The sequence below is a fragment of the Abrus precatorius genome, unplaced genomic scaffold (assembly GCF_003935025.1).
Source record: "Abrus precatorius isolate BTA unplaced genomic scaffold, Abrus_2018 Scaffold10, whole genome shotgun sequence".
Lineage (NCBI taxonomy): Eukaryota > Viridiplantae > Streptophyta > Magnoliopsida > Fabales > Fabaceae > Abrus > Abrus precatorius.
Genome location: NW_020874292.1, coordinates 35,585,559 through 35,600,841, shown reverse-complemented (window position 1 = coordinate 35,600,841; position 15,283 = coordinate 35,585,559). Strand labels below are relative to the sequence as shown.

At 34.9% G+C, this 15,283-nt stretch overlaps 1 protein-coding gene across 3 annotated transcripts; it reads right to left on the bottom strand.

Moving 5' to 3' along the window:
* Positions 1 to 57: 57 nt before the first annotated feature.
* LOC113862412 (protein TSS) lies at positions 58 to 14,017 on the bottom strand. Of its 3 annotated transcripts, XM_027495507.1 has the most exons (24): positions 13,567 to 14,017; positions 13,389 to 13,450; positions 13,169 to 13,261; positions 12,286 to 12,358; positions 11,891 to 12,208; positions 11,242 to 11,306; positions 10,979 to 11,110; positions 10,123 to 10,164; positions 9,516 to 10,040; positions 9,269 to 9,426; positions 8,477 to 8,993; positions 8,238 to 8,300; positions 8,053 to 8,154; positions 7,086 to 7,406; positions 6,912 to 7,004; positions 6,713 to 6,814; positions 6,519 to 6,623; positions 5,434 to 5,567; positions 4,528 to 4,711; positions 3,755 to 3,886; positions 3,561 to 3,673; positions 2,965 to 3,043; positions 2,069 to 2,836; positions 137 to 2,029 (listed from the first exon to the last, which is right to left on the bottom strand). In XM_027495507.1, the coding sequence occupies exons 1-24, from the start codon at positions 13,634 to 13,636 to the stop codon at positions 716 to 718; spliced, it is 5,565 nt and encodes a 1,854-aa protein (XP_027351308.1). In that variant the 5' UTR covers positions 13,637 to 14,017; the 3' UTR covers positions 137 to 715. The 3 variants fall into 3 exon arrangements, with proteins under 3 accessions (XP_027351303.1, XP_027351314.1, XP_027351308.1); XM_027495502.1 differs by having other exon boundaries at positions 58 to 2,836; XM_027495513.1 differs by lacking the exons at positions 12,286 to 12,358; positions 13,169 to 13,261; positions 13,389 to 13,450; positions 13,567 to 14,017 and having other exon boundaries at positions 58 to 2,836; positions 10,119 to 10,164; positions 11,891 to 12,026.
* Between the last annotated feature and the right edge of the window lie 1,266 nt (positions 14,018 to 15,283).

The window sequence follows — 15,283 nt, the reverse complement described above, 5'->3', positions numbered from 1 at the left end:
TTTCAGCATAAACTGGCGGTAATAACGTGATCTAAAGAGAAGATTTATTTCCTAAAAATTATTAACTAAATAATATTATTTAACGAGGGAAAAAACTGTAAATTTGAGAAATCACTAAGAGGTGATTTGAAGTAAACCGTGTTTCCCTCCACCTAAAATTACTTACTGATTTTCAAGCCAGGCATATTTACTGCCAAATATTGTTATTCATCATATGAAAGATGCCATTAGAAAATAAAAATATGAACAAATTCCTAGAGATGTAAGGGCTACTTCTACAACTCGGAAAACCAAATACGGGCCTGAAAATTGAGACCTTATTTTCGCGCAACTCCAACCTAGTTATCAGCCGTCAAAGTATTATGCCCTCAAAGCTACAACTCCATTTTTAACAAACAAATAGCAGGAAAAGATTAAAACAATTCAAGATATATTGCCAAATAGCTAGCTGCTCAACAAAGCCTTCCCCTTCCGCGGTCATGACTCATGGCAACCTTCTTCCGGAAACATGGTGTAAATTAGAACCCCTAGTGGACGTATATGTACCAAGATGTATGAAACTTTCACATTTCCTTATAAGTAATCAGTTCTGCAATGAAAATTCAGATCAAAGACCTCAGTCCAGTTAATCCCTGGCATCTGGTATCTTGATAGGCATTAAACCCCTGCAATATTTTTTTTTTTCTCCTTTTTACTTAGAAAAGTTTATCATTCCTTAACTTGTGACCTCAATCATATCAGCTTCACTGTCACTATAATCTCCCCAACACTTGGTTGGCTTTTTCTCATCTTCTGTGTCCTTGTTGGCTACTTTATCCTCTTTACTGCAACCAGCTGAGGGCATGAGATCTGCCTGCTTTTCTTCTACTTTAGGAGAAGAACTTTCATTGCTGGCAGATGGTTCTTCTTTAGTAGTTTGCTCAACTTGCTGCTTTTCAGAACTCACATCTGTTGAGAAAGCATCTTTATTTTCCTCATCTAGAGCATGATTTCTGTTTTCAAGATCAGTTTCAACATATACAACTTGTGCTGAATCAGTTGAAGTGGTTGGAGATGTTACAAACCCATTTTGATTCACTGGGATACCATTTAATGAGGCAGGATATCCACTGGGTGAAACTGGCATACCATTGGGAGACACTGGGGGAAAACTATTAGGAGACGCTGGAATGCCATTTGGAGAAGCCATGTATCCATTAGGAGGCACTACATAACCGTTGGGTACCCAATGTTGACCAGGTACAAACTCTGTGGCATGTGGGTTCATTATCCTGGGGGGGCTGTTGGGGTTACTATCATTGGAATGTTCACCAGAGTGGAACACAGTTTTATTCCGGGGAACACGGTTCCCATATCTGTTATAGCCACCAGATATTCGTGGACCATATGGAACCCTAGCTGTTGCTGACTGGTGTGGGGATCTTCGGGGACTGACTGGAAGCAAAGGAGAAATATTTACTGGTGGGGGCAAAATACCTCCATGATCTTTGAAACCTGGAACAGGAACAGATCCAAAAACTGGAATTGTGGATGGATTAAATGGTGGTGCAGCTGCAGAAAGTTTCTTGGTTGATTCCTTTCCTGTTTCTATTTCTTGCTTTTCTCCTTCTGATGGAAGTGGCTTACTAACTGTATTATCACTGGGGAATTCATGTTGTTTCCCATCCTCCTCAGTAACCTTATCTTTTGATACAGAGGCATCATTGTCAAGTAACTGTTTTTCATCTTCGACTAAAATGGTTAGGGTATTTATATTGTGGGAAGTTGCTTGACTACTTTCGTGCACTTGTATATCTGATGCACCTTTAGAAGCACCGTTGTTTATATTGTTTAAAACCCCAGAATTCTCAACCTCCGTAACAGTGACGTTTCCAGTTTCAATTTTCTTTTCTATCACAGTAACATTGTTTTCTTCAAGGGGTTTAACTTCAACAGCCTCATCTCTGGCCGTACTAATATTTACTGTTTCTTTATTATCTTTCCCCACTGCCGGTTCCTTCTCTTTATGTTCTTCATGGACAGTGCTTGACTGTTTCTCATCAATTGATTTATGAGCATAATCTCCCACATCATTTGTTGCTGCCACATTATTTTGAGTCTCCTTTGTTGCAACTCTCATGGGACTCACCTCAGGATTCTGTTGAACAATAGGATTTCCTTTTGGTGACTGTTCAGCCACTGCCTTCACAATTGTTCCTGGTGGGGCCAAGGCTACTTCTTTGTAAGAGAACAGCTTACCTGCTGACTGGACACTGACACCACTGCCAGCAGGAGCTGGTTTAGCGCTTTGATCGCTTGGAGCTGGGCTGGTGGGAGCTGACTTTGAGTCTGCTAACTTCTCTGCTCCAGTAGCAGGAGCGTTGGTGCCATTCAGCTTAGGACTGAAGCTTGCACTCTTAACAAACTTTTTCGGAACATGAGGGGGTGGCCCAGCAATATTCTCATTTAAATTTGTTCTTGGAGAAGAGAAGTTGGTGGGCTTGCCCCGATATCTTGATGATTGGGAAACATTCATGAAGTTAGTATTCAATTTTGCCAGGGTAGGCCTCCTTGATGAAGATGACTTACGCCCAGTGAGTGAACGACCTTTGGGAACAGCCTCCTGCCATCCTTCATCTGAGCTGTCATCCTGTGGCAGGTTATTAGTTTCACTGAGCATTGCTTGGTCTAAGTGAGTGGACTCAACATTGTCAATTCCATTTTCTTCAAATTGAGTTTCAGATTTATTTTCTTTATCACTTGTAGTCTCTGTAATTGAATAATCTTGAGACATGTCTTCATCCTTTTGATTTTCATCTGAAGCTGTTTCCCAGTTTTGGCCTGGTTTTCCCTTTAACTGTAAGATGCATGATAATTTAGGTTCTTTCAGAAAAAGATAGGAAAAGAATGTAACAAGTAGATTAAGTAATACAGCAATGTATGTAAGCATTCACAAGTATATCCTGGGAAGAAGTTATGTATTACCTTTGCACGGGCCTTTCTCTGTGCTTCTCTTGCTTTCTGATCAGCATCAGGTGTTATGTAATCCAAGAGGTCTGACACACTGATACAAGGCATTTTTATTTTGTCATAAAATTTAAAAGGAACTTGAAGAAAATAACAAATAGATAGATTTAATTAAAATCAGAAGTCTTGAAGAAATGCACAGATCAACAAATAGCTGAGAGCAAAACAAGCCCAGATCAACAGCAATGCACAGAAAAAGTGAAAAAGGAGGAACTTTTTACATTGGGCCCAAACATCTGTTACCATGTTGTCTAAACTCATTCCAGTTGGTATTTCTGAGAGAGAATTAAAAGAGAGGGAGGGGGGGGGGGGGGCGGGCGCAGCTAGCTGAGAGCAAAACAAGCCCAGATCAATAGCAATGCACAGAAAAGTGAAAAAGGAGGAACTTTTTACATTGGGCCCAAACATCTGTTACCCTATATACCAAAGGAAAATCAAACACAGATTAAATCAAAATGCATATAGCAAATGGTTTTCCTCAAATGGGCTGAAAAGCTACCTATTGAACTAGATATACTGACATAAACAGAACTTGTTCTAATTATAAGGACTACCTTAAATGACCTTTGCTGGAGATTGAGGCATCCGGTTTAGGTGTACCATTCCGTGCAGCCTCCTGTTGCTCAAGAGCCTTTGACTCAAAGTATTCTAGCCACGCAGCTGCATCCTGTAATAGATTCACATCTATGTGCATAAGGAACAAGGATTACTATTTACATATTGATCTATCATCAAAGAGTAAGACTACCTGTGTCCTTAGATCATCAGAGCCAAGTTTGGCCTGCAGGATCTGGAGGGTGGTTTGTTCATGCTGAACACTTAGTGAGTATGCTTCCATTAAAGAAAGAGCAATAGCTATTGCATGATAGCTTGCAGCTGTCTGAATAAGTTAAAAAATTAATAAAACACGTGTTTTAGTGAGTATAATATTTGTGCAAACTTACGTGCCACTATTAGAATGAAATTACATTTCTTAAAGTGAAAACCACTATATTTAACAAATTTCATAATGTCATTGATCTCAACTCAATCTTCTTAATGCATTGTAAAAGTCACCACTAGTTGTTTTTGGATCTTCTAGTTTGACTTGTTCACACTCCAAAGAGGTTTACCAATTAATCATTGAAAGAATTCCATTGGTTAACTGACCCACTAGTTCAGTCAGCTGGTAGTCCAATCAGTCCTACAGTTCAGGTCAAGCTGGATTGATTTGTTCCCAAGAATCAATAATTAAGTTAAATATATATTTGAACTGTCACAACTTCTGACAAAAAATGGATGCATAAGTTATTAACTTAGAAACCCAATTTAGTCACCAAATGATATTAGATTTTCTTTATCATCTTGGCAAAAGTTATATTAGCATAACAAGTCGATAAACAATTAGTATATAACTAAGGATGCTGCTCAGTTTAAAAAATCTCAAATTTGAAGTGTATAGCATTGTATCAGACCAGCTTAAGAACACGAAGTCTCATGGAATAGCAGCTTGTAAGGTTCATGATAGGAATGAGAGGGAACCTGTATATGATCAGCTCCAAGTAATCTTTTGTTACATTTTAAAGCCTCGTGAAGGTATCTGAGAGCAACATGGACATTCCCCAAGCCTTCTTCCATCATTGCTACATTAATGTAGGTAGCAGCAGTGTTTGGATGTGAAGGTCCACAAGTTAAGTGCAAAAGATACAAAGCACGATTGACATACCTAGAAACATGTAAATAATAATGTGATTATTCACAGGAGTTTTCCTAATGATATAGCCAGACTGAGGGAAAATATAACTAATCCTTAGTATTATAATAAATGTTAGTGGTTAGTATCTAACGCATGCGATCAATTATTTAGAGTCCCTCCTTTTCTGTCGAATTCTGATAATTTCAAAAATAGTTGTTTAAGGAATTGAGTCAATAAATTCATATTGGATGACACCCAAATCCATTTGCTTTTACCTTATTGCCCTAAAATGATATAGGATGAACACCATTAAAGATTACCTGTTACACTTTCTATTTTATTAATATTATTTCATGAGACAATAAAAAGGATTAACCCAGTTCTGGTGACTTCACTTTTCTAGAATGTTTGCCTAGATACTCAATTTTTTACAAAAGTAAAGTTTTATTGTTCTTAATGATCATTTACATTTGTGCTGTAATTTTGACGAGGGAATTTTATGATAAAGCTTTCAGGCATTGCTGAAATACATACAATACTTGATCTAGGTAAAACCACTAAAATAATCCATAACAGCAAAGCCTCTTCTTCCGATTAATTCTAATGCTTTCACAAAAGTTCTATTATCAGAGGTAGAAAGAGTCCCACAGGTCTGGGACTCTGGATTCTCACATGAAGAACCTTGATGGACATTGCCATGGTATAACAATCAAACAATCTTCATATTAAGAATATAATGTATGAAAGCATACTTTAAAGCCAACTCTGTATGTTGGAGTCGATAATAGAAAACAGCAAGATCCCCATAACTTTTCATGGTATCAGGATGGTCCAGTCCAAGCTCTCTCTCGTTAATATCTAGTGCCTTTTGCTGATAGATAGTTGCCTAGCAAAACCACCGTTAAAGTTATTATGATGAAAATGAATGGAATTACCTTCACGAGCAACTCATACAAAATGTTCCTCAAACATTAGGTGTCTATTTTTTTTATTTACTTAATAAAAAGTCAAGTCTCCATCATTGATTAAAAGTGCTTGCAATTACCGAAATGTACTTCAGAAAGTTAGTCCCATCCCCAAGGTATTCTCCACTCCAACCTGATATTGTTTTTTTACTTTTTCATAATAAATATAGAAAATGATATGTATTATTAAAACTAAGCAAAATAACTTTAAAAAAAATGAATGTAAGATACAGCGGATAGTGAAATATATACCATGTACTTTGCACAACTTCTTAAACACTTTTTGTTGTTCATGATCAGAAAAGGACAATAATAACTAACTGAAGTTTAAGCTAAAGCAAAGAATAGTTATTAATTCAAAGGTTTGGCATTAGGATAAATTGAAAATGATATCCCATACTTGATACTGTGGAGTTAACACACGATTCAGTGATCTAGTGTCATACTGTCATCTAGGATGCATTAGATGATGTAGCAAAATTCAATTCTTTAAGTTGTTTCAACTTTTTAATAACAAAGGTAAAATGGTATCAAGAGAAGGAAAAAGATTTATCAGAGAAAAATTATCCTCCAAGTCAAAATAAACAAATTAAAAAAAAAATTGTTATGTTTTAGAAAATATAACTGATGATAAAGTAGACAGATTTGTTATATTAGAATTAAAGCCTCCTTTAATGGAGTTTTAGTTTTCTTACACATGGTACATACACAATACACAGATTTATTATTTGCTTAGAACTCAACTGTTTCAAACCAAGTACATATTTTTACTCCAATAAAATACATAAAAGCTCTTGTAATTTTCACAGCATATGTCACTAACTAGTAGAGATGAATTAAATAGAGAGCAGTTAAGATATTAAGACACACACCTGGTTGAAATCTCCAGTATGGTACAGCACAACAGCCAAGAGACTATAAGCTCCTGCTGTCATTCTATGGTAAGGCCCACATACTGACACCAATTTCGAAAGTGCCTTCAAGATTCAATGCGAAATATTGGTACATTTGATTATTGGCTTCATGGCCAAACCATATCGTAAGATGGAAGAAATTATTTATTTACCTTTGTGCCATAGTTGACAGCATCCTCCAATTTACCTTTATCCAAGGAAGTCTTAGATGATTCCAATAGTGTGCGGCCATCAGCAGACGAGCAAGCCACATGCTGCAAAAATAATTGAAATTGTAATTCAGTTCTCACTAGGGCTTGAGAAAAATAGTATTAATTTCCAACATAAAGGTCAATATGACATGTACTTCACCTTATATATGGGGACCATGCTCACAATATCCGTCTTTCTGAAAGGAGATGCTATATCCATATCAAAGTCCCTAGGAACCAGCTCAAGTCCAACCTGTTAAAGGATTCTCCGAATTGAAATAACAATCATAAAATGGTCAATATTAGCATATTAAAGGGTGGTCTATTATTTTACCTTATGGCAGAGTCCACGAAGAATGGCAAACTTTCTCAAATCTTGGCCACTTTCATACTTCCATTGCCACCCAAACCTCTTCAAGAGGAAGATTTCTACCCATCTCCACTTCAGTTCATGACAAATAGTAATATCTTCATCATTAGTTTCAGGTGATGGTGTTCCCAGCAATATATTTAAGCATGATGCTATACATGAAGCCAATTCAGAAACATTGTCAACTGCTGCAACCACTGCTTGCAAGATATGCTTGTAGGCTCGAACAACCATCTCATGAATACATAGTGATTGCACATGAGGAAGTTTATCTGCAAGCTCAACCTGGTAGACAGAATTTGAATCAACAATAGTATTGGACTATTTGTGAAGTTGCCTATGTACATCTAGAAACACTCAATGTACACATCAATACACATTGCACATGTGAAAAAGACCACTCATGTATAAGCAAGATAAAAATACAGTTGAGCATTTGAATGGAGATGCATTAACATCATGTCAGTAGAGACACAATGTTTTTAGTCACTTTTGGTTTTTAGTTGGTGCAAAACTTGAGTTACCTCTAGCAAACATGCATTTGATTTGATCCCTCCAAATGGGATACCAAGTTTGTTAGTTTTCTTTATCCAATGTGTTTGCCAAACCAGTGTACCAGCATCATTTTATTTACATTTTATCTACATTTTGCATAAGGTTAAGGAGCAAGACTGCTAGAGTTATTTAAAGGAGGAAAGGTATGGTCAAATATAAGGTAAACTGATAGCATAAGTTAAAGAAGGTTATGGTCAAATATAAGTAACAAGTGCCCTAAGAATACCAGTTAAAGTATAAATAAATAATATAGGAAATCAAGGTTGGAGTACATTTGTAACATTAAATGTTACACATTCCTATAAAAGCTTTTCACTTTTGATTCTTCAACTAGTAAACTAAAGGGCACTAATTAGCATTCTCCTAAAAATATTACCACTCGTCCTAAGGAAGACATTTGCAAGCCCCTGGTATGCATGAAATCAGTCAATGTCCTTCCATCAACAGGTGAGAGTTCAAGGGACCCAAAATCTGCCACCTAAGAATGTGAAGGCACAATAATTAAACACATTCCAAAATAAATCATTTTAAATAAAAGCATGTTCAACATTAAAAACTAACCAGCTTTGGAAGTGCAATATCAACATAATATTTATGTGCCATATCCATCAATTCATCAGGTGACTGCAAAGATGGTGAAGGTAGTGAATAAAAGTATATCCATAAAATTAAGTACATAGATTGAGCCAATGAGCACATTATGGCTAACTAGAAATCAAAAGCTTGTTATTTTTTATCTGGAGAAAGTTACAGACTTATGAAAAACGAATCATCGTTTGAGTCAGAAAGTGGAGATGAACCTTCAAATGAAGATCAGTTTTGGATTCTTTAAGGCGTGTATAAGCAGCATCTGGAAGCAGCTTTCTCCATATAGTTTCCTTTTCTTCATCTTGTCTCTGTGATTCTTGTTGAGTGGCTTCTGGCTTGTTTATGTCAATGCCATTACATGTGGAAATATCCTTCCCTTCTTCAACTTTGGAGTTTCTGATATCAATCTTTTTCTTCAATTCCTTTAGTAATCCACCTTGCTTCCCAAGACCTTTTACAGCTGGTTCAACTTTAGCTTCTTCGCCCTTTTTGGGTTCCGTTTTCCCTGTAGTTTGGTTTTGTAAATGTTGCACCCAACATGCCCCAAGTTCCCATCTGATAGACTTACTACTTTTAGTGGTTTCTTCCTTCAGTTTCAGTAAACTTTGCTCTAGGACATTCCTTACCAAATGCCGAGCAGAACGTGAATTTTCAATATCTGTGTTTTGGATTCGTTGAATAACATTAGATGGTTGGGGTGTAGATGACCTATGCAACAGCATCCTTAAGCTGGAGGTAATTTGGAAAGAAAATCATATCAGCAACTTTTAAAACCAGATTTACCACTAACAACATAAAAGTAAAAGCACTGTCAAGCAAAAGCTAATTTCCCAAAAAACTACTAAAACAGATTGTCACTATTGCATTATCCGTTGGTGTTAGCATTTTATAATTTTATGGGGCAAAAGTTTATAGAAAATAATGCAAAAATTAAGTTTGAAGTAGGTACTCATGATGGTCCTTGATTTACCAAAATAGGTTTAGACAGTGATAGAATAAATGACCTGTTAACATTCAATGCATTTGCACCTCCTTCAGGCTGCTCCTCACTATCAATTTCCAAGGAATTAGGACTCCCCTCCAAATCAATCTTAGCTGAAACCTTTACCACAGCTGTGTAGCCACAATGTCTTATAAGTACGGCACCTAAAGTAGGAGTATCCTACAACAAAAGACATGTACAATTTATCAAAAACAAAACCCACATCAGTGCTATAATAGGTTCACGACGTCAACACTTATTTAACTTACATGAACAGTTGCACTTTCATCAGCGGTAATGCCTTTGAGCAAGTTTCTCTGAGCTAGTTCTTCCTCTGACAATTCAAGAACCCGATTCCCATCATTTTTGCAGTCCAACTTCAAACTTGCGTCAGATACATCTCTTGTCACCTTAATAGTTAAATCTCCATTTCTTTCTTCATAGGAAGTTGGCATGGCTGAATTACTTAAAGAGTTCTGTTTAACATCTACTAAATGCTTTATCGCGGACACTGCCTTGAAGACTGATATGTCAACAAATAAACTATGAAGCAGAAAGGCTTTCCTATCTCGAATTTGTCGGTCCTCTGCAGTCTGACAAGGCATTGCTGCTAGAATTGCAAAGTCCCTGGCCCACTGTCTCTTATCATGCTTACCATCTCTGCCTTGTCCACCCCCATTTCCTCCCCAAGTTTCATCTTCAACGGGAAGTGGGGGAAAGACCGATGGATTGTCAGAAACAACTGGAGGGACAACCCATGTGTTTGCACGAAAGCCATAAGGAAGATTGCCAAACTGAAATGACACCATTATAATTGTAAAATCATCTGGTACAATTAGCAGAGTAGTTTGAAATATTACAATCAGAAGTACATACTTTATTATGTTCTGTGAACGCTTTCATAAGAGCTCTGTAGGCCTGCCAAAAAATAATAGACTATTGTTTAGCCCAATTCTACAATACAACAATTTACCAATTCAACTAACTAATTATTGTTCTGCTATTAGTTACTACATAGTTAATTAGTTAATTAGTTAATTTTTGTTTTATGTTTGTTGCGGTACAGTTGCTGTCTGTGAACTCAGTATATATAGATGTAATTGTTGAATGTTCAGTAACGAGAAATCACGCTTTCTCTCAATCATATTCTGTACTTTCAAGGTTTTCTCCTTATGTGCTTAATACAATATAAAGTAATGGCACATAAATGCAAAATGATGTTTATGAATTTAGAATCATGCTATTAGTTTCCAGTCTGTTTCATTATGTTAAGTCCCATTCTTTCAACAGGATGGTAGCTTTACTCTTCTGCAAACGAGGAAAAAATAAGTTAGAAAAGGGGCATATTTGAAAATAAAGAAAGAAAGAAAATGGTAGGAATATATTTTTTTTTGGACACAAGAACATTTAACGTTATATTGTTTTGACAACACTTTTATTTTTATATCAGGTTCATTGACACTAGAAGTTTCTTTCCCCATAATTTTTAAATTTAATTAAAAAAGAGTAAATCTTTTTTTAAAATAGTAACACTCATTATTTCTTCATCCCATTTTTTGTTAGAAATCATAATTCTATCCTTTTAAGTTTTTAGTTATTAAAAAGTTATGTTGGTGAAAGTTAATGAACTCATGTTTAGTTATTAACTTTTTATGACTTTTTAAACAGTTACTATGCGCAAGAAATATTTTACAGCAGTAACTGTATAAAACATTAATGAGTTTAAACTTACAGCATCAAACACTCTGCTTATCTGCTGAAGAAGACCCACCAAAGTATGACTCACAAGAAGACGTTTTCCAGCAGGATAGAATCCTATTCTAGAAGCGACAATTGTGGTCGGTTTTCCACTACAAATTCTAACCTGCACATGCCAAATGCACAACAATCTCACATCAAAGATGGACCCAAAGCTCACTTAAGAGAAGGCAGCAAAATAGCACGTGGCCTATCAAGAAATTAGAATAGTAGACATAATAAGACAATAACTCTTACATCAATCTGAAAGAAATCATCTTCTGTCTTATCCTCAAGGAATGAACGATTCGATCTTCGTATGTCTGCGAGAAAAACAAAGGCATATTAATGAAAACAGGTCTTCAGTTCAATTTACTATCAATCTGAATAGTATTCAACCAAACTAAAATCCACAGGCACAAATCGTTATGTATTTATGAATCAGAATGCTAATCCCAGTGTAACAAAGCCAAGAAAGGAGAAGCAGAATCAAACACAAAATTTACATTCTAGTTAAGCGGTGGATGCGTGAAGCTTAGCACTGCAGTTTTTTTCTGGCTTGTTAAATAAAGAATTAATTGTACTTTTATTTATGTGTGATTTTGGTCTCCTTGTTTAATTATTCACATTTAATCCTCACAGCTACTTAAGTTGACATGTCATGCGTTGCTAACATTTCTCTTCTTAAAATTGGGTTGTGCATAACTGCATAAGTGAGTGATATAAGAAAAAAATAATGCTAACAACGCAAAATTGAACTCAATAAATTTCCCAGTTCCGACAACAATTGAAGCTATAAAACTTGATCCCTATAGTTTTGGCGTTTTAGCAATGCAACATGCATGCATTTCCAGTTCCACAAACCAATTGCATTTATTCAAATAAAATGAAAGAGCAACAAACTCACAGTGAAACGGCGGCGTAAGGTGTGAAAAGGAAAAGAAATCGTAGAACTGTCCGAGTCTGGGTGGTGGACACATTGAGATGTCACCGTCCACTTTCTCGGGTTTCGCATTGCCCGATTCCGAATTCGGGTCCCCGGCTTTGGGTTTGGGTTTGGGTTTGGGTTTGGGGCTTGTTTCCGACCCATTTTCTGAAGCGGGTTCGGTGGGGTCTTTGGATTTGGTGGCGAGGGGTTTGGAGGAGGAGCCGAAGGAGGTTGTGCAGGCGACGATATCAAGGAGCCGCCGAACGTGCGCCACTGCAAGCTCTTCTGTGTAGTCCTCTGAAAATGAAAAACAAGTGCGTGAGGAGACAGTTATCGTATACGGAGGGTTCAGGTTTGCTAATGGTGTTCGTTACCTTGGACGATGGTGAGATGGCAGGGTTTTAACGACACGATTTCCACTGTGTCTTTCAGCCTCGCGCCTCGCACCTGTTCATAACACTCTGTTAGCCGTTTTGTTCGTTATCATTTTATTAGCTAAATTACTAAAAATCGATTTTTTTTTTTCATGCATAGGTTCGTAGATTATTGAGATATTGTTCAGTTCAAAACGAAATATTATTAATTGCTAATAACACAGTTATATTGATATGCTATATTATTAATTATTCGATTTAAGTAATTTATTTATCCCTGAATTATTTTTAAAATTTTAACTAAGTTTATATAGTTTTAAAATTTGTAATTCATAATTTAAGAATTATTTCATTAATTTTATTATTTGATAAATTCTTCAATTATTTTAAAAATGATTTTATTTTATGTACTTAAAAATTTTTAATTAATAACACAATTAATATATTAGTTAAACTGTTTGTTATAATTTTCTATAATTGCGTGGCATTTTCTTTTTACAAAAATGTCACTGCACACCAATCACGGTTGAAATTCCTCCATTTTCTTTATATCTAAAACAATTTTCTAAAAATATTTTTTTCCGAAGGTTCATTCTATAACAAATTATTAATTTAAATTATTTTTTATCTTTTAATTCAATTTAAGTGTGATTTTAGTTTTTTTAATTTTTTAAATTTAAATTTTTTGAAAAAGTAGTCTTTCACCAAATTTATTTTACCTAAAATCTTAAAAATTTTGTTTATTACTCAGAAAATGCATAAATTATATTTTATCCAAAAAGGATTAACTAAAATAAATTTTATGAAATATTTAGTATTTTTTATTTTAAAACTTTAAAATTATTTAATATTTAGAAAAAAACAGTAATTTATTCAAGCGTACCTCATGAGATAAGGAGAAGTTAGTGAAGTGACAAGTATCAATGTGTACCGCTAAAAGCTTTCTCACGTCTAGGATCTTGTCTGTAGAGATGCCCTGCCTCCCCACGATAAACAAAAGATACATTGAATTAATATCACACACCAAAGTAATATAAAAACAAGTGTCATTGCTTGAGTTGTAAACATTAAAGAAGCAAGTGGAATTACAGAAGAGGCCATACCTTGAGGGTAACTTGTGATTCGTCTGGTGTTTCTACTGTAATTTCGATGACGGTTGGCAAAACTGCAATGGGTAATGTAATTCTTATTAGGAGCCAATGGCAATTTCAATTCCCAAAGGATAAGCGTTTTGGTGTTAATTTCATGATAATAACAACAAAAAGGAAAATATGAATTAACCTTTCTCTTCTTTCTTCTTCTTCTCTCCCTTGGCTTTGTGAGGTTTGGTTTTCCCAGTTTTGGGAGCCATTGCACTCCAATGAAATCAGTTGAATTGGTAATGTTTCCGAAATTTGTAACTTGGCTAGAGCCTCTTTTTGGACGGAAATAACTAGAAAACTATAGTTGAATTCATCGAATAAACAAAATCCCTCTGCATGTGAAGTGGGAAGAATCTCCGTCCATAGACTCTCGATTATTCAAATAAAGAAAACAGCAAGAATTATCAGAGCTTGATAGTAAAATAATAATATTACGTAGTAATAATAAATAAAAAGGAGGAGGTTGAAGTAAGTATGTAATTTTGAGTTTTTGAGAATCTGAATGGGAAAAGAAGATGGAGGATTGAAGCTAAGAGGGTGAAAGAAGAGAGAGAGGAGAGATAGAAAAACAAAAAGAGTTGAGTTTGGATAGGATAAGGTAAGCCAAGGGTGGCCTTAATGTACACTACACACACTCGTTAGAGAACGTAAGGCTAGCAATTTGAGGCCTCATATTTTTGTTCTTTGACACCTCATCGTCTTAATTGGTCTCTCTGAATATGAACCTCATTAGACCCTTGTTTTCTTCTTCCTCTCTTTGGATTGGGCTGCCACCCTTCAGACCCAACCTATCACATTTTCACTTTGATTTTATCTATACTCTTTTAAAACACTAAGCAAATTGTCATTAATGGGTTTTTAGTCCTGTACCCCCAAGTCCGATAAAAGTTAATTACCTGCTTTAATCTTTATTAGTTTACTCCCAATCAACGAATAAAGACGATTACTCTTTATTATCAACTGATTCTGTTATATTTTATTAAATTTTTGCATTTTTGTAAAATATAAAATTCATTAATTAAACTATTAAATCATATAATATTTTTTATATGAAATATTATTAAGTGGTATAAATATTTAAATTTAATGTTTAATACACTTTTACGTATGCATGCATTAAACTTGTTTTTACATAATCAAGAGAATAGTCCTTAAATGTTGCAACGCCTTGGCTGGTGGCTGGTAAGTGCAACTTTTGAAAACGAATTTAGCTATTGAGAGCCTTTTAATTAAAACAAGATGTTTTGAGAGAGTTTGGTAGTGAGGTTGAGGGTTCTTGGTGCATCACATGGAGAGGCTTTGTGAATTTTGACTATCATAACTGGTTCCATAAAACTTCCCATGTTGATCAAGCTTGTCATGTCTTTGATAGAAGAAACTCATTGTAAAGAAGATTAATGTTATAATACTTTTTATATTGCCCACAATTCCTTTGTTTTTGCTTTTCTTCAATGAGCAAAGTTTCACTTAATCTTTAACTATTATTTTTTAAATGCTGTCTTTCAGCTACTAAAAGAATTATATTTTTAATAATCTTTTTATCTTTTTAACTTTAAAAAATTTGATTTTTTATTTTTTTAATGTTCAAATTTCGTTTCTAAATCTTATTAAAATATAACAAAATCATTATTTTTTTAATATAAAATCATAAAATAATAATCACTTCCTTTGATAAAAATATTTTTAAATCAGAGTGAAATTAAATATTTATAATTATTTAAAAATATACAATTACCTAATTTCAAATTTTAGACAAAAACTAATAATATTCTTATATATCATTTTACATGTATTAACCCATTCAACAACTAATTTTGTTGAAGATTTTCAATTCAGCCAGCTAACTTCTTAACTTT